This window comes from Montipora foliosa, chromosome 1, assembly GCF_036669935.1.
Source record: "Montipora foliosa isolate CH-2021 chromosome 1, ASM3666993v2, whole genome shotgun sequence".
NCBI classification, from domain to species: domain Eukaryota; kingdom Metazoa; phylum Cnidaria; class Anthozoa; order Scleractinia; family Acroporidae; genus Montipora; species Montipora foliosa.
Genome location: NC_090869.1, coordinates 19,003,000 through 19,030,499, shown reverse-complemented (window position 1 = coordinate 19,030,499; position 27,500 = coordinate 19,003,000). Strand labels below are relative to the sequence as shown.

Sequence of the window (27,500 nt, the reverse complement as noted above, 5' to 3'; positions counted from 1 at the left end):
AAATTCAAAATAAAGTCAAAGTCTCGAATAAACGACCGCACAAAATCCTCAATTTTTCCAATCCTGTCTACGCATTGATTTTGCCAGGGGGATTTTTTCTGAATCTTGTACATTGTAGAGTAAACTTCTCGAGTTACCATTAGTGATCTGCATAATCAATAGCATCCCACTGATCTTGTTACCTTTGATATACACTTAATGAACTTCTAGGTAGCACTTGCACTTGTTTCTGAAACTCACATTCTCTCAAATCTAGTACAATAGCGCAATATAGGTTAGTTTGCTGCACTAATGGCGTAATTTGTTTTATGATAGACCGATTTTCAATCGAGTGTCGTAAAACCAAAACCAAAGTAATTACTTTGGCCGATCAAAAAGGACGGAGACGATCTAGTAGACCAATCAAAACTCGCAGAAGCAAGAGAAAATGTGCACGCACAAGCCAGGATTGGTTTTGGTTTCACTTCTGATTGGTTGATTAAGTGGCACAAGAACTTTGAACCAATCACTGAGTGAAGTAATGCAAAACCAAAGCAATTCGCTGATTACTTTCGACACTCAATTGAAAACCGCTCTAACCACTCTACTGTACATCAATTGCTTACCAAATTACATGAAAACTGAGCTGGAATCAAAGACTCATTGGAAAGTTGCACAATCTTGGTCGCATCTGTCAAGACTTGGATGGTCCCAAAATCAACAAGACTTGGTGTCACATGAATCACTGGTCCTTCACCAACACACTGGATCTGCACTCCCTGTTTGTACAGTGTCGGGAAAAGGATAGTGATCGGTACATGTATCACACATTAGAGGGACAGCAATTTTTAATATCTGAGCAGATCGAGTACAAATTAAAATTTACCAAAGGAGCATCACTGCTACCAAATATCATAAAGTAGGCCACTGATGTCACTTCCTCAAGACATTCTGCTGTTATGTGAAGTGGAATTTCCTTGACTGAATGAGGTTGAATGATCCCCTGAAAAAAAAATGGCAAGGTCCCTCTGAAATGAAGCAATCAAAACAAAAAATCTTCACTAAGAATAATCCTGATGAGCAAGTGTTATTGTTGTTTACCTTTGGTTCAGGGCTTGAATACAAAATTGGTGTTACATCTTCAACAACCTGAGAGAAAGCAAGTAGTGATAAAATATGACAAAGAAATTTGAATTTAATAATAATATTGTGAGATGCACATGAAATTATGTATTTCCAATTCAAACCTCACTAAATACAGTACTGTACCATCATGACAGTTTAAAAGTTTGAATTTAACTCATAAATAACTGTAAGGTCTGGATGATTTTTAAATTAATACACTGCAGAACCTTTTTCACTGAGGAGCCTATCAGTGACAGATGCTCTTCGTAAAGGAAGATGAAAGGCAATAGCAAATGGACGAAAATTAGTTTGAAATATTTTTAAACCAAAAAATTGTGCATTGTGATAGCTTCACGTGTAAAAAAACTGGATGATTATCTTTAACGCTTTTAAGTCAGAATTATTAGCAAAACAATGCACGTACAGTAGTTATCATTATTACAACACTTGCAGTCCTGCAGCAGGACATTACTTTAACACATTGTCTCCCAGGGGTTCCCCATTGACAAGTAAAATCGTGTGGCGGTTTAGGCCCATTTGGGTGTCAAAGGGTTAATGGGAGTGATTAATGTACTAAGTTATTACTATGGGAAATCACTTGATCACTCATATGCTTCAGGGTCAATTGTACTGCACTCATCCAATCCAAATAACGATTTTGCTGAATGTATTTACATTATTTTATAACAATTAAAACGCCATGTTACAGTACGTATGTACAAGTACCTGTGACAGCAACTCATATTTGGCAGGTAGATCTGAGTCATTTGACAGATGAACCGGAAGCTCATAAGGGTGATGGAGAAAACAACGACCATAATCCAGTATGGGAGTTGACACAGTAATAGGTGGAACAACACATCTGAAAAAATATTGACCCTTTTCATTACCATTCAGGTAAAACTAAACTATATTGTTACCGGTATTTTTAATTGCCAAAAAAGTATCCATGGACACTCCTCAGATATAATGCATACGAGGAAGAAAGGATGAAATTAGGAAGCTTAAGCAGAGATGACAATGACAGCTTAGAAAAATTAATGTATAGTGTAGTTATAGAGAACATCATCTGAAGATTTAAAATTAATTTGTATTATTCTGGGATCAATTGAATCTATTTGGAATGTAAATATTATTAAAGGCCAACTGCCCAAGAACAGAATTTGACCTTCTGTTTTCTTACTGATCTTCAGAGAGCATGCTAAATTTATCACCAACCACTCATGTCTTCCCCAAAAAGCAAATTTGGTCATTCCACATCTGTATACTACATAAGTTCTTGACATCAGCAATTGCATTAATTTACAATGATTGTAAATTGAGCTCCTTATTACATTGTACAAATACTGGTAACAGTAAACCTGCATTACAAGTAGGTACAGTATCCTCTAGATAACTACACGTACTTCTGCCTCCCCTCAATCATCTACCTTGCTATGATACACATAAAGAACAGGAAACCTAGAAAAAATTAATAACTCACTTGGCTACGATTGGCAGAGAAAGAATTTCATCTCCGACTCCATCCACATCAACAACTAATACAATATCATACTTTTTGACAGTAGTTGATACAAAATCCACCTGAAACGAGAATTGAAATTCAAGTACTGTGCATGTACATACATTCTAATAAAAGCTTTTGACAAAATACAACATACAAACAATCTGCAACAATTATTATTTGATGAAGTCATGCAGGCACCATTGTCTTATTGCAGAAAATTTACCAGTGATTTAAAGAAATAACCATTGAAAACAGGAGAAAACTTCCAATGGCTACAAGATTACTAGAAGCACTACTTGTGTTAAGTACCTTAATTTCCATTTCTCCTTGAGGTGCAATTGTACCAGAAGATGGCACAATATCAAACTCCCTGGGAAAAGGTATGCCAGAACTACCAACATCACTGATGTTGCTGTCAATCAAACTATCATGGCTGTGGGGCTCATCGTTAGCCCAACCATCAGCTGGTACACGCAAGTTGAATGTCATGGGGATAAGAGAAGTATTCACCAAAGTGCAGTAGCAAGTGTTCACAAACCCTAAAATAAGATAATGCAAGCAATGTAAAGGAGATTATTCTTCTCTACCTTTTCTTGGATGAAGCTCACACAAGGGATATTGCAACAGACAGATCTCCAAATGCTTCATTATTCTTTTAATAATTATCAAAAACCTGATATCATATTTTCTGTACAAAGTTTACAATGCAAACTTTTTTTTTGTGATCTAGGATGTTACCAGTGCTCACACTTAATTCGGCGGCCAGAGCAGAATGTCACAGACTACAAACAAAAATCCCATTTGTTTAGCGATATTTTTAAATCTAACAACAACCAAATTATTAGGTACTCTTCTCTTTTCCCACGTGCGCAAGAATTATTTACTTTTCCTATGCAAGCATTGACTTTTGCTATTTAAAATATCTTCCATTGATAACAATAACTGTAGTGGCTTACCATATGAGACAATACCAAATTTCAGCTTTGGAACATTGAAGTGAAAAGTTGGTCCAATGACAGATCCTCTGATAAACAAAAAATTTCAAAAATAAAATAGCCATTAATTTTACATGTCAATACAACTTACCATGATTAAATCTTTTAATTAGGGACATTACTAAACAACGAAACAACGAAACCAACCACCAAAGCACCATGTATGACCCCACCATACATTGAATACTAACTGATTAAAGTTGAATTCGAAATTAAATATAGTTTTAGGCCTATCATTATTGCTCCTAATCTCAGTCTTAATCTGAATCCTACTCTTAATCTCAATGAATTAGGAGCAATAACGTTTTAGGCATAATTAGGCCTGAAACGATATTTAATCTCAATTCCAACCTTTGTTGGTTAGTATTCAATGTATGGTACGTGGGGTATTATATATACATAATGGTGTTTTAGTGTTTCGTTTCCCTGTTTCAGTGCTTCACTGTTTCATGGTTTAGTAATGCCCTTTTAATAATTAGTATTAATTTGAACTCACAAGATCCCTAACTTGAGCTCATCTGGTGATCCTTCCACAGCAAAATAGAAAACTTCATTGAAATCCCCAAGAATAGGCGAGCAGAACGAAATCTAAACAAAATTTACATGTGGACATTTCACAAGTTCAGTTCTTTTGGTAGGTGATCAAAAACAGGTGGACTAAAATAGGTTGATAAGAAAAATTGCACAGTCATCATAGGTTAATTATTGCAACAGCTTAAGTTGCTCACAACTGCAATGATCCTCTTCACGTCAAGTCAAGTATCATTAAGTGTTCACTGAACCTCTACTATGGAATAGAAATGAAAGATCTTACCTGAATTGCTTGATAGCCTCCAGGGATGACAATTCCTTGAGCAGGCAAGAAAGCAAATTGAGGTCCAAATTGGCTGCTGGGAGGAATAAGTTTGAACACAGCATCTATATCCCCTTTATTGCATAAGATAACCTAAAAAAAGGTCAAGACATGTTGTTTTAAAAACAGTTTTATTAACTTTCAATTTTTTCTATTGTCTTTCATTCATTAACACTAATAAACATATCTGGATTTAAATCTAAGGTCGATGAAAAACAATACACTAAGTGTCCAGATGTAGAGCTCAGATTCACTACGTAGATGCAGGCCGAATTTTGAGAAACATCACAAAGTCTACACGCCAACCACCTCTGTCAGTACCTACATAATAAAACAAAAAACATAATTATATAATACATGGTTGTTTTTATCTTTAGCAAGTATTCTACATCTACTTGTTGTGTTCTTATTTTTGCACTCAGCATTAATTATTAAAATAAGTCCCTTTGGCTTATGGCTTTTCCTTAAGGTGGCCTCATGCACCATAAGCCTTTTTGAGACACTCTGAATAGACCACTTTCGATATATTAAAATTCAGTCCGAAACAAAAGCTATCATCTTGAGCCTCTGGGGAACAAACTCATTCAAATCCTTATATTTATTCCCCAGAGCCTCGAGATGACTCTTTTTGTTTCGGACTGAATTTTAATTTATCGAAATTGGTCTATCGTTGCTTTTCAAAAATTATTAGTATTCATGCATGAATGGACACCTACTTAGTTGCAATGCTGGAAATAAATGAAAAAAATATAAATTATGGTTGTAAATAACATATAGCGCAATAATTATTACTGTGTAAGGAAATTAATTTTGATAAACAGCACTTAAGGACTGCTAAGTAAGGTACAGGTATAAGGTGCTAAGTAATGTACAGGTATTTTAAAGCTCACTGTAAATTCCTACATTGCCTAGTACATTCAAATAATAATAATAATTTTATTAACTACTCTAGGTAAACTAGTTGATCCTTCAAATAGAGGATGCCTGTTTTATGAGTCAATGAGTCATGAGTCAAATTAGGAGACTCAGAGTCAATACAGCAATAATTTATTGATTAAGCCTAAGCCCTTGTTTCAGTGATTATATTAGGCCTAAGCACTCTCTGAAATTTAAGCTTTCATTTTATGGTTTGGTTAACTGCACTAACTCGTTGACTCATTGACTCATAAATACTTAACACTCCTTCAAATAAATGATATTACTGAATACCTCATATGAATGCTTAGAATTTATGAACACATTTCCAATGTCCAATGTACCCAAAGAAAAATGCACTTTGGGTCCTGCACCATCGCCCCTTATCCTCAAAGGAAGTCTTGATTCTCGGCCTGTTACATCACAATATGCAGTTCTAGCATAGCTGAAGAGAAAAAGCAGAAACAGCAAAGCAAATGAAAGGGGTGATTTCTTTAATAGAAGATTGCTATACTTGTAACATTTTGTACAATTCACACTTTAACACTTTCGATGAATTTGCGCAGAACGTTTGTGCAACAGGTCACAAGTGTGTTGTAAAACTTTTTCCTTGAAAAAAAATTTTTCAAACTATAGTGTAATTTGTTTTTTACTTTCCGTTATCTTTAATATAGACATTAATTAATAACCTGAAACAAAGGAAAGTAAAAAAAAAAACTAGCTAGTTTGACCCTGACCTACTGTATGGCTGATTTTCTTTCACCTATAAGCCCTTTCAAAGCAATCCTGTCATGACAGACAGACAGCTCAAGAACATCCTATACTGGAATCAGTATGTGCTTGAATGGGCTTGTTTAAGACAGTGTGTTAAGAAGTTATTGGTCAAGTGTTGTAAGATTATTTAATGGTTACACTTATTTTCCTAATAAACCCATTGACCCCTCCTGAAGGCACACTTGTCTAGGATGCCCCCAGTTGACGAGTAAAATCGTCTGGCAAATTAGACAGAGTAAAATCTGTTAAGTCTCACTCCCACTCAATGGGTTAAGGGTTAGGATTAAGAGTTAAGGGTTAAGGGTTAAGGGTTAAGGGTTAAGGGTTAAGGGTTAAGGGTTAAGGGTTAAGGGTTAAGGTAATAAGAGTTAAGGGTTAGGTTTAAGGGTTAAGGGTTACGTTATCCACCTAGGACTCACCGTAGACAAAAAATCTCAAACCACTACGCAAAAAACAACCACTACTGTCAACAACCTAAAGTAAGAGCATACATGTACATGTACCTCTGAGCATCTTGAGGTTTAAAAATAATATTGATTTCTGCTTGAGAATTTGGCCAGATCTCTCCTTCCTATGAATAAAATAAGAACATAAGCATCAAGATTTAAAGTACACTACACATACAGTCAGTTAAAACACAGACTGAGAACATTTATCGGCAAAAATGGCTTTTTTAAAGAATAATGAAATTTATTACCCAGTACATGTACGTCAAATTTTAATGTATGCTGACCTGTCTACCACTATACTAATCAAGTGCATGCAAATTTAATTGTTTCAATTTGTGTTTTTGTTGCTTGATCTGACTAGCTCTCCAAGGAAAGGATAAGCCTTCTTTACTTACTCTAGTCTTTTAATTAATTCTTTTTGGCTTCTAACAAATTACAAGTTTAAAAACGGATCGATTTTTATATTCTTTTTATCACAGCTTAATAAAGTCTCTTACAGCTCAACCCACAAATAAGAGTTTGCCTTCCATCAATTCAAAGCAATTACCATAAGTATATTATGCAGACAGAAGTGTAGTTTCAGTAAAATGCACTATTAAAGAAAATCTTACCACTGGATCAATGGTGATTATGGAGTCATTATATAGCATCTTGTCATTGGCCACAATCTGTTAAAAAAAATATTTTACAATCTAGTAACAAGATGAAAAGAACATTAAGAACAGTAGGAAACTACATGGCCTTATGTTGAGTACCAAATTTTATTATCCAACTGTATTATTCATTGTACAAAAAATGCATGGAGCGAGTACAAATATTCCATTACATTGTACACTCACTTAGTTATTGTACACATTGGTTATAATTTGTACAGTAGAGAACCGCTTTGACTGAGTTTAGGTGCTGATGTGGCCCTGTGCTTGTCACGCACACATCTGTCCTACGTTCTTGATTATTTACAATATCATTATAAAAATTTAGAGCAAAAAAATTGGATAATAGATAGCTTATTAGATGTTTTGGGTGTGTAGCCTTGCTGAATATTTCGACATCTCGTTATTTGTATTTTGACTCGCCACTTGAACACAACTCGTAGAATACTCGGTGATACTACACACCAAAACATCTAATACGATTACATTAAGTGTACTTTGACAAAAAAAGTTTATACCAGTCCTGAAGTACTCTTACTATAGTACTCTTAATTGCAATTTTTCAAATACAAAGACGTATGCTTGGATAAGGGGCAGGGGTTGGAAACCCTGGCTTCCTGTACCCCACAACTTTCCATCCCCAGTATTGTCTTCTGGCTTCTGCCCTTTCAAAGTTGTTTTCACTCACATAATCCATATTCCTGCTTCAGTACATTCCCCAGAACTAATCTCTTTCTCTATTCCTCCTCTTTCCCCCCTTGCTTACACAATCCACCTACATTAAGACATCTTGAATTGCACAAGTTGTGTCATTTGTCTGAATTTACACATACCTGGCTTTTGTTCCTGAATTTTCTTGTCAGTATTGACACCTGATCCCTGAGTGTTGGATCATTGAGGCACTCTTCAAAAAAATCATCTCTTTCAGCATTTTCTTCACTTTCCAAGTCCATGTAAAATCTTTTAAAACAAAGAAATTCCTTGAGACATTTTGATAACAAGTTGTCAGTGGAAAGCTGAACAGGACCCAATTATTCAAGGCTTACATGAAGAAAACCCTTTCAAGTGAATAACTCATTTTCCAAAGGAAAACTAAACTGAAATGTATAATGCTTACAAGAGGCCTTTTAACAGTAATAACATGCAAAGATTTTGGGGGAACATTAAGTAACACCTGTCTTTTTGTTGAAGTTCCTCTCGTAAGGTTGCGAAGTTACTCCATTTGAACTGAACAATAATGTCACTCCTGTTCGAAATAGCTACAGTCCTGGAAATAAAGCAAAACAGCATGATTGTTTTTTGTAATTCAGTTAATGCATCATGGTATTTTTTTTTCTCATACTGTGCATTTAATGAATCCAAATATACCTCTGGGAAGCACAGGATATAAAGGTGTTCTCCATCTTGACTGCATTTTTGTCCAGCCTGACATTGCAATCAATGGCAGCCCCATACAAACTTATATAGACGTCCTCCCCTGAAATAAGGGAAGATTTTACACTTAGCATTCAGAAAAATTAATGTTTGACCTTTGATAAATACAATAAAACTGAAAACTATAGTTTTAAATTCAATAAAATTCTACCCACAGCAATATTGTAGGATGGCAGATAGACATGATGTCTCACATAGGCAAAAATTAATCATGATTTTAAACTTGATACAGGTGTATGCTTGCTGTTTGGCAACTGGCAAAGGGACAACTAGAATGGAAATCTTCAGGCAGAATTCAAACCTACCATTTCTGTAACACTAAGAGGATGCTCTACCCATTGAGCCACGGAACACTACATTTAGCTGGGCTTAAGGTCAATCACATGTTAGCTGTGGTAGCTCAGTGGGCATGTAGTACTGGTACAGATGCAACCAATCAAACTGAGGGCATTTGGGGTTCAAATCCTGCCTGAGATCTCAGATTTCCTTTTCAGCCGACTTTCACCTGTTGTTGAGCCATAGATCTTTTTCATAGTGGCAGCCAAATCAAATATTCTTCTGTTTTAATGCTAATAAGACTTTCCAGCCTCGCTATGACAAGCAAATTTCAAAAGAGTTTTTGTATCAAAATGAGGATAGTAGGCCCAACTAACATAAATAAAAAAGAATGCAAAAGTGTCACGGTGACCATTTATGAATCAAAGTGGTCTCTTACTCAGCTCTTATTTCAAAATCACTAATTCAATAAGTTTGATTTCAACTTGATTTCTTACATGTATGTATCTTACAGTATTAATGTGTCTTATTTGACCATGACAATGCAGGAAATTTCCCATAAACCTGAGTTGAAGTTACTTAATCCAGTAGCATATAACAAAATTATTATTCTTATAGGGTGGGTATGTAAAAAATTCAAATTAATTATCTCAAAAAAGATATGATATACTCAACTGAGAGGGAGAGCAGTTGCTTTTAAATTATTAAAATGCACATGTTTGAGTTGAATAAGGATCAAAGCACCAAAATACAACACCTGTTAGTTGGGCTAACATGGAATTTAAACAAATGACATTGTATGCAAATGGGGGTACCCAAACTAGAAAACACCCCATCCCATATGAGTCAACATTTATCCTAATATCATCAACAGCCTGCCTCATGAGTGCAGCTCTGCCAAGATTAAAGTAATGTGGTAGGCAGATTGCACCAGATGACCTGAATAAACTGTTGCATAATAATCACCCAGAGAATGGGAACTTAAGCCAAAGAGCTTTTTTTGTCCCACAAGGCTATATGACCTAATATGTTAACAGAAAAGTTTAACGTTACATTACATCCATACCAGTTCCTCCATGTTTTACATTACACACCATATGTTGATGTTATTTTCTAATCCATTAACATCCCTAAGGATATCCTTGCACATGTTAACTGTGAACTTCAATAACTTTTCAAAATCTACAGGTGAGTCAACTCAAAAAAGGGAACGTACCTGTCTCATAATTAAGAATCATGTGACTGGAATGGTCTCCAGTTTGAAGTGCCTTAAAATCCACATCAATCTGCGTACTTTCCCCTACAGCAAGCCGCCCACTCTCTGGTGTGACAAAAAATGGTTCAACCACAGCAAGCTGAAACTTTGCTTCACTGTTACCAATGTTGCGCACAAGAAGAGTCTTTGTAGTTGCATACTACAAAAGGAATATGACAATAAATTGCCTTGCATTAGACTATACATGTATTGTAAGTGGCCACTGGGAGTAAAAGAATAAATTGACAATAAAATTATGTTATTTTGCCTTCATTCCCCAGCATGTTTTGAACCCTGCAATCAACCAAGCTTCAAAATTTCCTTGACCCTCACCTTCACAGGACAAGTACCAAAACTGATCTCATCAGGAAAATCCAAGATGGCTCTGGCTCCAATGGCCTTGACTGGTACAAGGAACTTTTCTCTTTCAGTGATGCAGATTAGCTCATGAGTATAGTCCTGTGAGAAGACAATTTTTTTTTTGTACAGTTAGTATAATTACTGGTTGCAGTGCTTGATTTTGCATGACATTTTCAAAATACTAATTAACTAAAATAACTGAGTTATTTATTTGCATGCATTCACCATTCACCAGAACTGTTTGTACCTTTGTTTCATCAGGGGTAAATTGGATTATAAAAATTGTGTCCATTCCAGGAGCCACTTTGTGTCCAACATCATGTGGACTAACAATCTTGAAGTATGGAGAGTCAGTTTGGGTAACCTTAACCAGACGGGCAACCTAAAGAAACAAATAACACTAAAATATCAAAAACTCATTTCAGCAGCCAGTTTGGAATAGCCTGGACTGGCCTGATGCCATTTCAAAGTGGTTGCTGAAGGACTAGGTCATTAACCATGTCACAGAAATTCACTGGCAGATAACCCTTCAGAACTCAAAAACAAGTAATAATGGACTGATAGTGAAAGATGTACCTCCAAGCTCATTGACTCTGTACAACTCCAAGATTGCCTGCAAAAGCTGTGATAATTATTACCTACCTTATCATTATTGCGCAGTTGTAAGGGAACCTCATATGTCTGAAAAGGTTCAAAATTTTGGAACACGATATCTGACGGGAACGGCTGAAATATGGGCTCTTCTATATCCATGGTAGTAAACTGCAATCAACAATAAAGAACAGCTGTTGCAAAGAAAAATTATTTATTGACAAAGCAACAATAGTAATTTAGCTGAATCATGACAATGATCAGAAAAAAATCACACTTCGTTTGGAAAGAGAACATGACGTAAGTTAATCTGAAAATTGTACCCTCTGAAGTGATTGTTCTGACATGTCAAGTAGCTCAATTATCTGTGGTACTCTCATCTCGTAGGTGAGTTTCAGCCTTTCATCTGTGGTGAGTTGCATTTCAGCCATGTATGCAGATGGTGCTTGCTGAAGATAACAGTGAAAAAAATAATTAAACGCTTGGTTAATTAAAATAAGTGGCAGTGACTGTTATCAAAATAATCTGTTCAATAAGAAAGAAAATTTAACCCATTGACTCCCAGGGGTTCCCCATTGATGAGTAAAATAGTCTGGCGTTAGAGTGAAATACTAAGTCTGGCCGGTTTTAAGGCTGGTTTGGACGTCAAAGGGTTAATGTTACATCTAAAGGTTAGCAATAATTCGAACCCTACAAGGAAAAGAGACCATGAGCTTCCCATGCCTAGAGACCAAGTGTCTTCTGGAAGATTAGGGTCCCAATGACTGTGGAGGCCTGCATTCAGGATCTTTCCATGCATAGGCATGACACTTGTACCAAATTTTTTTGAGTGGCAAAAGAACATGAGCCACTTAAATCTGTTCTCACTCATCCCATAATTCATCATCACGGCTGCAGCTTTAGATCTGGTACTTGGAGTTCCCAGCATCAGCCCCATGTAAGCATCTTTACTACAGCTGATTGCTCTTTATTACTTGTAATTCTGAGCTATTTATGTCAACTGCGGCAAAGAGTGTCATGCAAGGGTGGTGATAGTTGGCTATAGCTGCAGTCCCTATATAGCTACAGCAGAGTTAAAATGAAAGGCTCTGAATTGAATACAAAGTCCATCTTCAGCTTTGAAAGGTTATTGTCCAGGGCCTGGTTGTTCAAAAGCCGATTAACGCTATTCCCAGATTAAAGATTAACCAAGGAGTTTATTTCTCTACTCGCAATTGCGGTTTAACGCTGATATTCGGCAAGAGTTTACATTAGAGGAAGTCAATCTTGAAAAACAAAAATAAGCAAAAGTAACATTCACCAAAAAGCAAAAACATGAAACAAAAGTTAACCCTAATCCTGGATTAAGCAATCCAGGCCAGTTGTTCAGGCCGGTTGTTCAAAAGCCGATTAACTTAATCCAGGATTAGCGTGAACCTTAAATGTTTCATGTTTTCAACTTTTTGGTTACAGTTTCCTTATTTTTGTTTTTGATTATTGGCTTCTTCTAATGTAAAGTTTTGCAGAATATCAGGGTTGAACAGCATTTAGGAGTAGAGATCGTTGGTTAATTTTTAACCTGGGATTAGCGTTAACCGCCTTTTGAACAACAGGGCCCTGGTTTAAATACCACTAAGGTCAACATTTACTTTGGCAAAAACAATTTTTAGACCCATTTACCATGGTTTCTTTCCCTTATTTTGATAATTATTGTTGTTGTTGTACTTTAGTATTTGTATTGTCTAATTATAATCGCCAAAAGGAGGTATAGTTTGATTACACTGCTCATATGCATGAAACTGTCGCTCTGGCAATAACTTAAAAAGATGATGCTGCAAATGGGACTACATTCCTTTCCAAAAAAATTGTTTGCAATAGTATACATGTACGACAAACGTTTCTCAGACAGGCCAGAAATAAAACCATGCATTGGTCGTATATATTTTACCAGCCTATTGCACGATTCTGGTCAGAATATGCAATTTGCCAAAACTATCAGTTGTGTTTTCCTTACCTTGTCATCTTCAGGACGTCCTTTGACAAGTTTAGGGTTTCTTGGGTGAACAACACGGCTTTTAAAGTTAGAAGACATTGCTTTTCCTCCGTAACTCTCGCGTACAGTGGACTGAACATCACCGCGCAGTCCTCCCCCACGAAGCTTTCCCTGCGGCATTGCAGTAATTGTCCTGTTCGATGAAGACTTAGTATTCCCAAGGTCAATTTTTCTGAAGTAAATTACCTCAACTTCTCATCGTGTCAAATCTCCTACTCGTTGATTTTGTAAACACTGCATACGTCTCCGCCATTTTTCCGAAAGTTTGAGCGGGATATGTTGCCATGGTATTCCGAAGTCTGCGCACGCATACTTAAGCCCATATGTCGGGAAAGTCCCAGACGATCTTCCCGACCGTCCCAGATTTTGCCGACTAATGAAAACCATTAATCGTAGACATCCCCGATAATCTGCGATGGTCGGGGACGAATCGGGAAAATAGGAAGTGTTTCTATTTACCCAACGTGTCGCAGACTTTTGCGATCGTTTCAATTTCCGGGCACCAAATTAGGCCGTGCCAGACGAATCATTGAAAAAAGAAAAAAATACAGATCCTCACAGCCTTGCGAGCCAGCCTTGCATCATTATTACTGGGTTGCCTATGGGCAAACCCAGTCGAGGTCTGCGTTTAGTTTGTTTGTTTTCTTTTTTTTCTTTTTTTTTTTCTTTTTTTTTTTTTTTTTTTTTTTTCCGTGTCGGTAAAAGTCTTGCCTGTCACTCCCCTGGTAAGTGGTGTCTTTGTGTATAGAGCCTTCTGCGCGTATTTTCTTAGGATCGAGAGGGTAGTGGAACTGCGTAGATTTCTCAGGTGGACACAGTAGAATCATTAACTTAGCCTGCAATGGCGTCGAAAGTCATGCAATGCGAATGGCGTTTTAGTGGATCCTTAAACAAAATATACCCTTATGGAGCTCAATAATGGAAAGTCAGTTGGATAAACTAGGCATGAATCTCAAAAGCGACGAGTACTGGACTTCGACAACAATCTATCGCCCGTCGAGACGAAATCAAAGTGAGCAGTATTTACCTGAAGTACATGGTAATTTGACACAATTGAGTTTCTTGTCTTCACGCACGCAATCAAATAGGAAGAGGTTTTCGCCTCTAAGAGCAAATATGTTGTTTGTTTCAATAAAATTTTCGCTGGAAAAGGATTCTGTGGTATTTTCTGCCTTTGTGAATTATAATATCATGTTGTGTATTGAATTTTCGAGCTTAAGGTTCAAATGTGATATGGGAGAAGTTTTTTAGTATTGCTCTGTAAGCAGGAAGGGTTCACAGGCCTGTTGGAAGCGTGCTTGAGTTTCAACAAAATGAGCCCCAAAATCAGTGAAAACTTGTGACGCAGATGAATAATAAAGTAGCTGCTATTTCCAAAATGATGGAATTACCTGGTGATAAATAACATCGTACGTGTCTTGGAGAGTAAATTTTGACTTTGCATAAACAAGAGTTGGGCGATTGTGATCTTTGTTTTGACTTCGCTCATTTCATTGTCAAACTTTATAACACTTGACAGAAAAAGAAACTTACAAAAACCCGGTATCTTGCCATCATTTGACACAGATGCTTCACTGTTTGGCGAGTAAACATGCCGCGGTAACTTAATCACGGCGCCCGCTGAATTCCGGCCATGTCACTTTCGATTTTGCAATTTACTTGAACGTAGCAAAAATCTCCCAAAATGTTTGTCGCTGATCGTAACTTTTTATATTCTATATTCACGGTTCAAAATTAATGTTGTTTTCCCGGGGGGGGTGGGGGGACTCCCATATGAAACAGACGGGGATGCTCGTCGTCTCGCTTAGGGGTGAAAATTTTGGATTTTGGTCTCGCTTAGGGTGTTCCGGGCAAAGCGCCAATATTTTATGCCACCAAGGTCTCGTTTAGGGTTCGGCGAAGTAACACAGAATTACGCGAAGAGAAACAGAAGTCAAATTTCCTTTTAAATTTTCCTTTTAGATAAAAGCATTCGATGATCATGCCTTTTTATCATTAAAACTCATTGCGTGTCGTATTTTTGTGTTTTTAAACGGTCTCTTTTAGGGGTCAAAATTTGCTTAAGCAAAGCCTAGATTGGTCTCCTTTAGGGGTTAAATTCAAAATTTTCGACGAGCATCCCCGTCTGTTTCATATGGGAGTCCACCCCCCCCCCCCCCCCTTCCCGGGGTTGTTTTCATGTCGTAAATATTTTATTCTCGATCGACCGTCCGGGAAACTTCCTTCTGCTCTTTCTGAAAACTGTGTATCAATATTAATTTGCTTTTTCATCAATATTTGTTTTGCATAAAGCAAGCTAACAGAATCTGTACCTTGCTGAGTTCGCATTTGTTAGCGTTAATAGTATTTTCGGTCAGATGTTCCTGTTTTTTATGAGGGGTTTATTGTTTTGGTCTCCCATCGCAACACTAACCCCGCGAAACAGGGCTTGACTTCAGTGAAGTTTAGTATTACAAAGTTTTCGGATGCTCATAGGGCACACTTGTGGTGAAAAGAAGTTGTGAGGGAACTTGAAAATTATCAACATGTCAGCCCAGAAGCCAATGTTTCTCGCTTCTCTTTTATTTGTTATTCTTCAGAGACTGGAATGCTGTATTTCAATACCACACAATTCAGTGCTTTCTGATTTTCTGTAGCACGTACCACAGGCAAGCCAGTGTATGCTTCACAGAAGCATCTAGTTTTGTTTTTACATCGAAATGGGAACAGTTTGATTTCCTTATTCTAAATATGCCTCAAGATGTTATTGTCGCTGGTATCTACTAGTTATAATAAAAATGGTTATGAAACAATTAAATTTATTTATTTTATTTTTTTGAAATCAATTCTTCCTTATTTTTCCGGTTACTCTGAATGGGAAGTGATATTTTGTCTACTTGTTGCAGGACTGGAAACCGTGTTACTTTCATTGTTCATTTCAGTTTACAGTGTCCCCAATTAGCCCTCCAGCGCTAGAACGACTAGACACTTAAATAAAGTTCCTTTCCTTTCCTTTCCTAGTAGTAGTAGTAGCAGCAGCAGCAGCAGTAGTAGTAGTAGTAGTAGTAGTAGAAGTAGTAGTAGTAGTAGTAGTAGTAGTAGTAGAAGTAGTAGTAGTAGTAGTAGTAGTAGTAGTAGTAGTAGTAGTAGTAGTAGTAGTAGTAGTAGTAGTAGTAGTAGTAGTAGTAGTAGTAGTAATACTGCAGCAATGTAACCACAGAGATAAGGATGCACGCCTCAGAGAAAACCTAGAGGAAGTGAAGAATGCCCTTCCTGAACAAACCAAGAGAGCTGCCGACCTCGCTGCGGAGAATTCAAAGACGCCATTCATTTGAGATACGATTGGCAAATAAGCGACACCCCATCTACTTGTGCGCGTGGAGGTGTTTTTGATGTAGATCACGCCATGGTATGCGGACGTGGAGGCTTCCTTATTCAAAGACATAATGAGCTGCGCGATTTGGAAGCCAAAATGCCAAAGATGGTGTGTAATGGCGTCCACTTTGAACCGGTACTTCAGGAGATAAACGAAGAAGTGCTGACACCTGGCACGAACAGAGCAGCGGATGCCCGGCTCGACATTCAGTGCTCGTGGCTTCTGGGAGCGGCAAGGCTCTGCCTTTTTTGATGTTAGGGTTTGTCACCCGAATTCAGAGTCTTATAGAGGCCTAACCATAAAACAAATCTACCGCTAGCATGAGAGTGAGAAGAAAAGAATGTACGCCAGCAGGGTGCTAGAAGTCGAACAAGGCTTCTTTACCCCACTGGTATTTACTACCACCGGAGGAATGGCAGATGAATGCAAGAAGTATCACAGTTGACTGGCTAAACTTTTTTCAACCAAGAAGGGTGAGGACTACAGCGCTACAATGTCGTGGATTCGCCCTCCTGAGGTCTGCACTACTGTGCTTGAGAGACTCACGTTATACGCGAAGAGCTCCTTTGAACATTACTGATAGTGACTTTGAAATCGATAAGGAATTAGCGAGACTTTAGGATTAGAGAGTTTTGGCCACTGTACTGCCTGTAAGAGCTATTTGATCACATGTGAACCGCAAGGAATGAACTCGTTATTGGCACAGTGACTGTATTCTTATGATTTATAACAATTTTTAATGTTGTATATTACTTCCAATTCTTACTTTTTTATGTTTCTGTAAATTATGTAGATGCTTTTCTGTTTTTAAAGCTGAATAAGTAAATTATTTATTATCATCATTATTATTATCATTATCATTATCATAATCATTATCATGCTCGGTCATTTAGATCCATCTAACTTGAATTTCTTGCCGTTATGCATGTAATCTTATGGCATCGGGAAATTTGACAAAGGTGATTTCGAGGATATATATTTCATTCTCGTTATACACTCAATAAATTACAGTATAGAAAGTGATTTGTACTGGTTTTTGTTCGCTCGTTGCAAAACTTTGGAAAACTTACTCGATCGCTGCGCTCACTCTTTCGTTTTCCCAATTTTGTAACTCGTGAATAAAGATCCGTACGTCGCACGTTCTATGAAGTAATCTTTATGTCCCATCATATACACGGGAGAATGTTCCAGTTAGATTTTGTGGATTACAGTGACTGTTACGCGAGTGATAAGTGCAATCCATACGGTCTATTTAACAATTAGACCCGTAGCCCGCAAGGGCTACGGGTCAATAGCCCATGAGGCGAAGCCGAATGGGCTATTGACCCGTGGCCCTTGAGGGCGAGAGGGCCGTACTGGGGAATATTGGCCCGAGGTCGTGGCAGTAGGGACCGAACGCAGCGAGGTTCGTAGAAAAACGACCGCGGGGAAATATTCCCCAGTACTGTCCCGAGCAAGCGGAGAGGTTAGTAGTTGTTCATTATATGGTATCGTTTCTTTGTGCGATCGGACACCTCTCCGCTTGGTGAATGTTCGTAATCTTCGCCATCCATCAGCGAACTTTGAATGGTAACCTTTCACATGTAAAACTAAATCCCTTTGCTATAATTGTACTGTTGTGATAAAAAAAATACATTCCCCTTTTTTAAAAACTTTTTGTGTTTCGCTCAACTTGAAGTTCCCGGGAGAGAGAAAAAATACGGAAACGGAACGTTACCATGGCAATGGTTCGTACAGTAAAATACCGACCGAAAACCAACTGATCAGAGTAATTCATTTAGCCTGAGAATTGCTTGCTATATAATAAGAATGATAAACCACCTCAATACTTTAAATTCAACTTGGCTACAGCAATCCACCGTATTAAATCCGGTAAACCTCTTTTTTTTCCAACTTGCTCCTGTTTACAAGAGAACTGTAGCGGTTTTGTAATCTCGTACCCAGATTTCACTCTGTTCCGTATGACCGTGGGAAAGCTGGGTACGAGATTAGCGGTTTTTTTCGTATCTGTAATTTTTAGCTTCAAGTGAAGCTATGATCTTCGCAGTTATGAGCGCAATTTCTGCAATTGCGTAGAGAAGCCGTTGAAGTCCTGAATTTTTCAGGCTTCTCTACGCAATTGCAGAAATTGCGCTCATAACTGCGAAGATCATAGCTTCACTTGATTTCATATCCGCAGTTCATATATGATTCATTTCATATACCATTTCATCATTAATTTTTAGCTTGTTGGTCCAATCTTATTTCAATCACGTGACTTAAATGTAAGTTTTAGTTTCGGCCCGAACTGCATTTGGTTGTTAGTTTTGGTTCTGGTACTGGACGGATCAGAAGTATTCAGTGGAGAAAGTTGTGAGACGTTGAAGACTTGGAAAGGATCGGCAAAGCGAAACTGTTATGTAAGTCACTTCTTACCTTTCCTTTGAACTTAAATATGATTAAGTTAAGGGCTCGTACTTTCGCTAGTTTTTTAAGATAATAATTGGTCTCAATTTGATAAGCTTTAAACACGTGGCATAGTTTTCAATTCCATTTGGATTTCTTTATATCAGCTGCGCTTTTTCAGTTTACAAAAATCTAGCTTGTTCCTCAAAAAGAGTTTCATTTAGTATTGTCTGACCGTGCAATTCTTTCGTTAAGATCATGTACACTAGTTTTCGCCTTTAGCCCTCAATTTTGCTGTGGAATGATTGGAATGTCAGTACTGACTGGCTATTAGAACTTAGCAAGCCTTTTTTGTATTGTTATTTCAGTTTATCATATGATCTTGGATTCCTGGCTTTATAATAAATCAATCAGGTCATAGCTCGACTAACTTTTATGGAGTGAAAACAAGTGATTGTCCGTAAAGTATATTTCCGTAATCACAGCCTCGCACATCGAAACTTGAGCCAAGTTGGTTGTTGAGGCTGGCCTTGAGTACCCGTCGCTACAAGAACACTGCATTTATCTGCAGTAGCTGACATTTCTTTACATTGGGAGCTAATTGTCCATGGAACGATTTGTCTGGATAGCGATCGCATCTTGCATTTGCCCTTTGGTCGTTGGGAGAAAGCACTTTTCTCGGAACACAGTTGTGGTGTTTTACGTTTTGGAAGATCATGAAGGGGTATAATGGTAACTGGAATTCACCTTTTTTGAACTGGGAATATGGGCAGCATATCTACATGGTGTTCAGCAGTCGGTGCGTTGGAGTTCTGCAAAATATCCTTCATGCCTTTCACACCATCTGATAGAGAGGTCGGGAAGAGGGCCTGGGAACTTGCAACAACAGTAAGTTCAAGATCGAGACTCAGAAAAGAAAAAGAAATAATATTCCCTGTGTAGGAAGCAATTATTTGAAAACCCAAGTCCTGTTCTGGTATAATGAGTCACACCTCTTCGTTCTGAAGAACTTTATTGCTTGGTCAGTTACAAAAGTCAAATTTGGTTCTTTGTATAAATCTAAGTTCTTTACATAAAATTTATACTCAGGATATGTTTTGCACTGCATGGATGAACTCCTTCCTTAATCATTTAAACAATTCATAAAAAAAAATCATTTCTTAGTTGACGATACACAAAACTTGTATTCTCTAACCGACGGTTTCTCCAAAGCTAACATTGGCGCCATCTCAAGAGACAATTTGACTAAAATGAATCTATTTCTTCAATCTTTTCTACGTCGCCTCGTACAGTTAAAAATCCCTGTACACGATTCCTCAGTCGACTCTCTATTTGCGTTTGTGCGCTGTACAAAACGTCAGACAAACACTTGCGCTTAAAAATGGAAACTTTCCGCTTTTTTTGCTCATTGGGTGGATTTTCATCATGATCAAGCGAAGCCGTTTTAGCCTCACTGGTTCCAGTGGATGTTTTAAGTGACTTTCTTTTGTCTCTTTGAACCTCGTTCTCATTTTGACAGGCATCATTCTGTAGCTTTGATAACTTGTTGTGTGATCTTTGCGGGGCGAGAGACTTTCGTTGGCTTGACAAGCCCTCAACGTCCAGCGAGTCCCTTTTAGCTTCGCTGTTCCCAGCGGTTGTATTCAGTGAATTTCTTTGTTCTCTTTGAATTTCTTGCTCCTGTTTAAAGTTATCGCAATGAGCCTTGGAATGTTTGTAGTATGTTCTGGGGTTGAGAGTTTTACGTCGACTGGACAAGCCTTGGAGATCACTCTTTGGAAAGGTGATACTTACTACACTACTTTTTATTGGTTGAGCTTTGGGGACAACACTTTTCCTGTTGCATTCCGTTTCCCGCTTTCCAAAGTCATTAACTATTTCATTGTACTTGTTATCGTTCCTGTTGTCTTCACTCTGTATCGCATGTTTTGTATTAACGAGTTCACGTTCACTGAGCCTCGATTGTGAGAGTTGTGTTGCTGCATCGTAAGCTCCCTTAGTCGAACATATTGTTGATGGCAAAGATTCCTCCTTGTGAGTCTTTTGCTCCGGCAGGCTTTTTGAATCCTTGCTCTCTGATTTTATTTGATGAACAGGTACGAAAGACTTCCTTTTCGGTTTGCTCTCTGTGTGTGCAGTTGGTGTGAACTTGTATCTGACGTTGTCCACCTGTGGTTGGTCCACATTCAAGTTGATATCATCCGTTGTCTTTCCCTCCAGTTCAGGGGAGAATATGGCACCAGTTGACCACAATTTAGAGTCCGTAGCTGTCTTTTCTTCAGTAGTTGTAGCTTCGTCAGATTGATGATATTCTTCGCACGGTTTTGCACTTAATTTTGACTGATACCTTACCAAATCACTGTCAAATGTATCCGTGATGATGCTTTGCGAGGAGTGATACTCAGCTACGTTGGCAACCCATTTTTCGATATCACTTGACTTTTCCATGATCAATTGCGATTGTTGCTGCCATGCCAAATCACTCTCACCAATATCCGCATCCTTTACCTCATCGTCGATGATAACACGTTCTTCCTCTGCCCAAGCTAATTTCGTCGGAGGCCCGTCCATGTCACCATTACAGAAATCACTGTTACTTGTCTCCTTATCCTTAGAGAACGGGTATCTAGAAGTGACATCGGACAAACTTGTGCGTTGTCGTGGAAATGAACTGTCCTTTCGACCATTTTTGTGGTTTGCCAAAACCCTTTTGTCGGAGGCCACCCTTGATGGCGCTGAGCGGACCCTTTTAACTTTACCCGAAGAACGTCCAATGGATCTGTCAATACTGAGTGCGCTTTCTTCATCCATAGCAAAGCGATGTGTCTGTGATAAATCCAGATCACTATTCACAGCACCAAGAGACGAACTTGACCTCAGCAATGGATGAGTTTCTCTCTTCGCAAAGCGCGCGCATTGTTGAAATTTCGAAAGAGTTTCTAAGTCGTCCTCAGCTTGTAATTTTTGAATCAGCTGATTCAGCCTCTGAAGTGTCTTTCGAGGAAGCTTGGCTTTCGTTGGTCGAGGTCCAGTATATAACTGTTTCTTGTAAGAATCAGATTCAGTTATTAAAGTCGCGGCAGAGAACACACGATGGCATCCCCAGAAATAGTGGTTCTCGTTTTGCTTTATTTCTTTTTCGAGCACTTCTCTCTGTTGTCGAAAATCTTTCTTCATTTGACTGGTCTCTAAATCAATGACGTGCAGCTTTTGCTCTAGTTTCCTTTGCTCTGCTAAATTGCTGTGGTAACATGCATACGCCGCAGCCAAGTCGACAGGGAGAATACTTGAGGAAGATTTGCATTGTTTTCTTTTCACCTCCGGTCGAATTAGAAAGCGATTCGTCATTTCCGAGCCAAAACACTTCAGGACAACTTGATTATTCGCTTTTGTAACTAATTACTGTTTATAAGAAAGGCTTCGTTTTGCTTCAGATCGAATTTGCTTTTATAATTCACTGGCCCTTAGCGGTGGCAATCACACAAAGCTCGCGAGAAACGAACGTCACAGACACTCTGTCGGTTTCACGTGCTCACGCGCCCAACAAGTTCGAATAGGCCATTTCCGAGTTCACGTCTAACTCCTCTTCAGGGCGAGTTTAAGTGTGAAGTTTTTGTGACGGTAATCAGATCTACTTTACATATGAATGAAACTAATTTTCATAAGAAAAACTTAACACTTAGACTGGCTTTGAAGAGGAGGTAGACATGAACTCGGAAATGGCCTATTGCATTGTGCATCTTTACTGCGCATAATTGCTTGCAACGCTCTCCCCATTTTACCGCCCGGTTGAGAGAAACAGGTAGAGATAGCTTGGTTTGATGCACCGACATCGTCATTTAGCCAATGACGCCTTCCGACAAATATTGGCTTTCTCCTCGACGAGATCATTACACGAAACGATGGAGCACTGGAGTGAGCTTGTAAGAATTCCGGGTTTGTAATTATCCAGAGTTTCTTTCTGAGTCGCTTCGCGAACAACACTATGGCAATTCTAAAGATTTCCTGGGAAACCGATTCGTGTATTAAAAAACAAGAACTGTGCATAGAGAGAAATGGGATTCTCTTGAACGCCACTGCCGGGCATGGTAGAAAAAGAACAGCTTTCTGTTATAGAGCCCCGGTTAGGAAGGCGCGAAAACTTTAATTAAGGCCAAATGATATATGAACTATCTGGAGCAAAGCGCTGAACTCTTAGAGATAACATACATGAGCTGTGGCCGATAACTTTAGTCTGTCGCGTTTTTGTTCAAGTGCCCGAAAGGACATACCATCCGCGATTTACTATAAAGGTTTCAATTGATATTTTAAAGGAGAGGAAAAGATGTCATTTATTAAGTTTCTTGCCTAAAAAGCGCTTTCTTGTTCAAGGCATAGGAAGAATCGTGTCTGGCAAAATTGATGGTCGAAAAGTTTCGGGTCTTTTCACAAACGCACGTCCGGGTCGCAATCCACACTTTTGAATTTCACGAAGATGGCAAATGATTGAGAGGCGGTAGGTCGTCAGTATAGTCAAAACCAATGTTTTCTCAGTGCGTGATCGGGCGGAATTCAACAAATCTTGCAATCTGGTTGGTTCCGGGAGTGGGCGGAATTTTCTCATCCGGCCCGCTCACGGCAGGCGGAATCATAGCCTCGGTTGCCTGCGCTTGTGTGATGACCTTAAATTTCCGTTTGCATATATACAGAAGCTACTTTTTATTAGGCAAGAGGTTTGGAAATAGAATATATATTCAAATAAAAATATTGCTCTTTGAAATGTTCAGTTAACGTTTTGTAAGTCGCTTTAATACTGCGTTCGCTATCAACTGCGGTGCGAGTCAACAATTTAAAAAAGTGATTTCAGAGAGGAAGGGAGAGAGAGAGGAAAAAAATAATAAGTTTTCGCTATACGGACCTCCCATGCAGCTAGCAAGTAACATGTATGTACCCATCCATGCACGCGCATCATTCGCGCCAACTGTGCACGTGATTGGCTATTTCCAAGAGTCCATCATCAAAGAGCAAGATTTACCCAAATTTGCTCTGTTCCCATCAGCGTCAGAAAAGTGTACATTTTTAAACCAAGTTTTGCGGGGAAATAAACAATAGACGAATTATAAATCGGCTAAATCAATGTTGTACCCAATTCAAACCTTTTGGGAAGAAAATGTTTTGTTCCAGCTATTTCCATGTCATTTAAATGTAAATGCCATACAATACACAGAGAATCTTAACCCCGGGAGGTTTGAATTGGGTACAACGTTGAGATAGAAGATTTGGTCTATTGTTTATTTTCGGCAAAACTTGGTTTAAAAATAGAAACTTTTCTGACGCTGATGAGGCAAACCTGATACTATATTCTTATTCTTGGCTAATGGACTCTTGCTATCCCTTAGGCTCAGGCTGACTTCATGCTTGCTGGACTGTTCTGAGATGAAAATATGAAGCCAAGAGTTAGTTGAATTCTGGAAAGTTCATCACCATCATCATCTTCCATCGAGCAATCACGTGGACGAAACTTTCGTCTCGACCCTCCTCCACATTTTTCTCTCCTGCCATGATTGCTTTACCAAGATCCCTTGTCTCCAGCTAATCCTGAATCTATTGCAGCTCACGTAGGTTTTTAGAGTGCACCTAACCGATCGCGAATTGAATATCAAAGAAGAGTTTAAGTGACTTCATTTTTGGCTCGATTGGTGTGGAGTTTAATTTTCTGAGAAATGTAAAGAGGCAGCTTTCACAAAACCTTGTTGCAGATAAAGATCGTCTTTTCAGAAGATCAATTTTCAATTCCGAAACGCTTCCTGGTTTTACCTCTTTGGTCGATAGTTCGAGGAAAGGCGGCAGTTAGATGAGTGTCATGTCACGCAAAATTCCCGTGACATTTGACCGTCGTGCTTCTAGGACGGTATGTTTTCGCAGGGTTTGTCGTCGTGGAATCTACGGTGAAAACGGTAAAAATTCATCCATACTTATTCGCACTATTTTAGTCTTTTCCTTTATTAGGCATTGAAAACTGATCACCCAATGGGTTAAATGTGCATTTGGTTGTGTTTGTCTTGATTTATCCATGGCTGAAATGAAAAAATCTAGCGAATATTCTGAGTTCATTCATAGACATCACTCGATCGGCCACATGGCGGCTCAAACCAAAATTTGCTTGTTCTCAATGTAGCGTTATCCATAATCCACCATGACACAGGAGGAAAGTAGAAAAGAAAGGTAAAAGAGATAATTGTAGCCGCATTTTTTGTTTATGAACCAATTCCCCTTAGCGGTCTGAAACGATTTTGATTAATTTCAGATGTGTTGTCTTTCAGAGGAATTTCAGTCGGTCTAGCTTCGACAACTAGCTACTAGCTTTGTTGTTCTTCTGATTTCCACTTTCTGTTACCATGGCTAGACAATTTTGAACAGTACTTGTCGTGTTAGTCGTAAAACAACGGGAATGTCGTCTTTCTTGTCGTCTGAACTCGGATTTACACTCGCTAGAATCCAAGGAATCTAAACAAAATGGTTCAAATTCCCAGTAAGGATAAAGAGGATTCACTGATTCGTATTCATGGTATAAAGTAAGAAATTCATCCTCGCTAATTGAACCTTCTGCAAAAGAAATTACAAGAGAATTTCTCGCCTCTTCAAAAGACATGTTTATTCCACCGTCCTACGGTCGTGTTGGACGAATCTTAAGTTAACTAGATGCTTCTGTGAAGCATACACTGGCTTGCCTGTGGTACGTGCTACAGAAAATCAGAAGGCACTGAATTGTGTGGTATTGAAATACAGCATTCCAGTCTCTGAAGAATAACAAATAAAAGAGAAGCGAGAAACATTGGCTTCTGGGCTGACATGTTGATAATTTTCAAGTTCCCTCACAACTTCTTTTCACCACAAGTGTGCCCTATGAGCATCCAAAAACTTTGTAATACTAAACTTCACTGAAGTCAAGCCCTGTTTCGCGGGGTTAGTGTTGGGATGGGAGACCAAAACAATAAACCCCTCATAAAAAACAGAAACATCTGACCGAAAATACTATTAACGCTAACAAATGCTGATGATGAAAAAGCAAATAAATATTGATACACAGTTTTCAGAAAGAGCAGAAGGAAGTTTCCCGGACGGTCGATCGAGAATAAAATATTTACGACATGAAAACAACATTAATTTTGAACCTTGAATATAGATCGTTTTCACTGTCACGCAATAAAAAAAATAAATCAAAAACTATCCAGTGCAAAACGCTAAGAAATTGTTATCTTATAGAAGATAAAGAAATAAGACACTTGTCCAAGTTTTAGGCCTCTGCGTTTCCCCAAACTTCAGATATTCGTCGAAATGTTTCGCAGGCCGGAAAATAGTGTAAACATCTGGAACTGACTTTGGCTATCTAGGCGACTGATTATCACTACTGAAAAAACAAGCATTTACATAAGCACTTTTCCTAATGCTCTAACTTCTAAAAGGGCTCAAAATCATGAGATAAGTATATATTTTTCAACAAACTTGATCGTAGCTTTGTGTCACGCACCTACATAATCCGGAAATTCAAAATGCTCTGGTTTCCAAACGAAGCACGCTATTGAGCTGTGAAATTGTCAACAGATATAGATATGCCGCCTCCTATGCCTGATGAGGATAAAAACTTTGGTGGATCGTTAGTTTTAGATTTTGGAAGGTGATGACGTCACGTGAAAACGATCTATAGAATATAAAAAGTTACGATCAGCGACAAACATTTTGGGAGATTTTTGCTACGTTCAAGTAAATTGCAAAATCGAAAGTGACATGGCCGGAATTCAGCGGGCGCCGTGAATGTTTACTAGCCAAACAGTGAAGCATCTGTGTCAAATGATGGCAAGATACCGGGTTTTTGTAAGTTTCTTTTTCTGTCAAGTGTTATAAAGTTTGACAATGAAATGAGCGAAGTCAAAACAAAGATCACAATCGCCCAACTCTTGTTTATGCAAAGTCAAAATTTACTCTCCAAGACGCGTACGACGTTATTTATCACCAGGTAATTCCATCATTTTGGAAATAGCAGCTACTTTATTATTCATCTGCGTCACAAGTTTTCACTGATTTTGGGCCTCATTTTGTTGAAACTCAAGCACGCTTCCAACAGGCCTGTGAACCCTTCCTGCTTACAGAGCAATACTAAAAAACCTCTCCCATATCACATTTGAACCTTAAGCTCGAAAATTCAATACACAACATGATATTATAATTCACAAAGGCAGAAAATACCACAGAATCCTTTTCCAGCGAAAATTTTATTGAAACAAACAACATATTTGCCCTTAGAGGCGAAAACCTCTTCCTATTTGATTGCGTGCGTGAAGACAAGAAACTCAATTGTGTCAAATTACCATGTACTTCAGGTAAATACTGCTCACTTTGATTTCGTCTCGACGGGCGATAGATTGTTCTCGAAGTCCAGTGCTCGTCGCTTTTGAGATTCCTGCCTATTTTATCCAACTGACTTTCTATTATTGAGCTCCATAAGGGTATATTTTGTTTAAGGATCTACTAAAACGCCATTCGCGTTACATGACTTTCGACGCCATTGCAGGCTAAGTTAAT

At 38.3% G+C, this 27,500-nt stretch overlaps 1 protein-coding gene across 1 annotated transcript in view; it reads right to left on the bottom strand.

The window, feature by feature from the left end:
- LOC137992146 (hydrocephalus-inducing protein homolog) overlaps positions 1-13,484 on the bottom strand; it is an 85,391-nt gene extending 71,907 nt beyond the window's left edge. The window contains exons 1-21 of the mRNA XM_068837283.1: positions 13,160-13,484; positions 11,490-11,615; positions 11,218-11,337; positions 10,823-10,957; positions 10,549-10,674; positions 10,177-10,375; positions 8,619-8,727; positions 8,425-8,517; positions 8,084-8,210; positions 7,209-7,265; positions 6,652-6,719; positions 5,669-5,819; positions 4,421-4,552; positions 4,103-4,194; positions 3,568-3,635; positions 2,921-3,150; positions 2,588-2,688; positions 1,831-1,966; positions 1,081-1,128; positions 866-982; positions 606-758 (exon numbers count right to left, since the gene is read on the bottom strand). Coding sequence (XP_068693384.1) covers positions 606-758; positions 866-982; positions 1,081-1,128; positions 1,831-1,966; positions 2,588-2,688; positions 2,921-3,150; positions 3,568-3,635; positions 4,103-4,194; positions 4,421-4,552; positions 5,669-5,819; positions 6,652-6,719; positions 7,209-7,265; positions 8,084-8,210; positions 8,425-8,517; positions 8,619-8,727; positions 10,177-10,375; positions 10,549-10,674; positions 10,823-10,957; positions 11,218-11,337; positions 11,490-11,615; positions 13,160-13,318 — 2,547 coding nt within the window. The 5' untranslated portion in view covers positions 13,319-13,484. The remainder of the gene's footprint in view (positions 1-605; positions 759-865; positions 983-1,080; positions 1,129-1,830; positions 1,967-2,587; positions 2,689-2,920; positions 3,151-3,567; positions 3,636-4,102; positions 4,195-4,420; positions 4,553-5,668; positions 5,820-6,651; positions 6,720-7,208; positions 7,266-8,083; positions 8,211-8,424; positions 8,518-8,618; positions 8,728-10,176; positions 10,376-10,548; positions 10,675-10,822; positions 10,958-11,217; positions 11,338-11,489; positions 11,616-13,159) is intronic.
- Between the last annotated feature and the right edge of the window lie 14,016 nt (positions 13,485-27,500).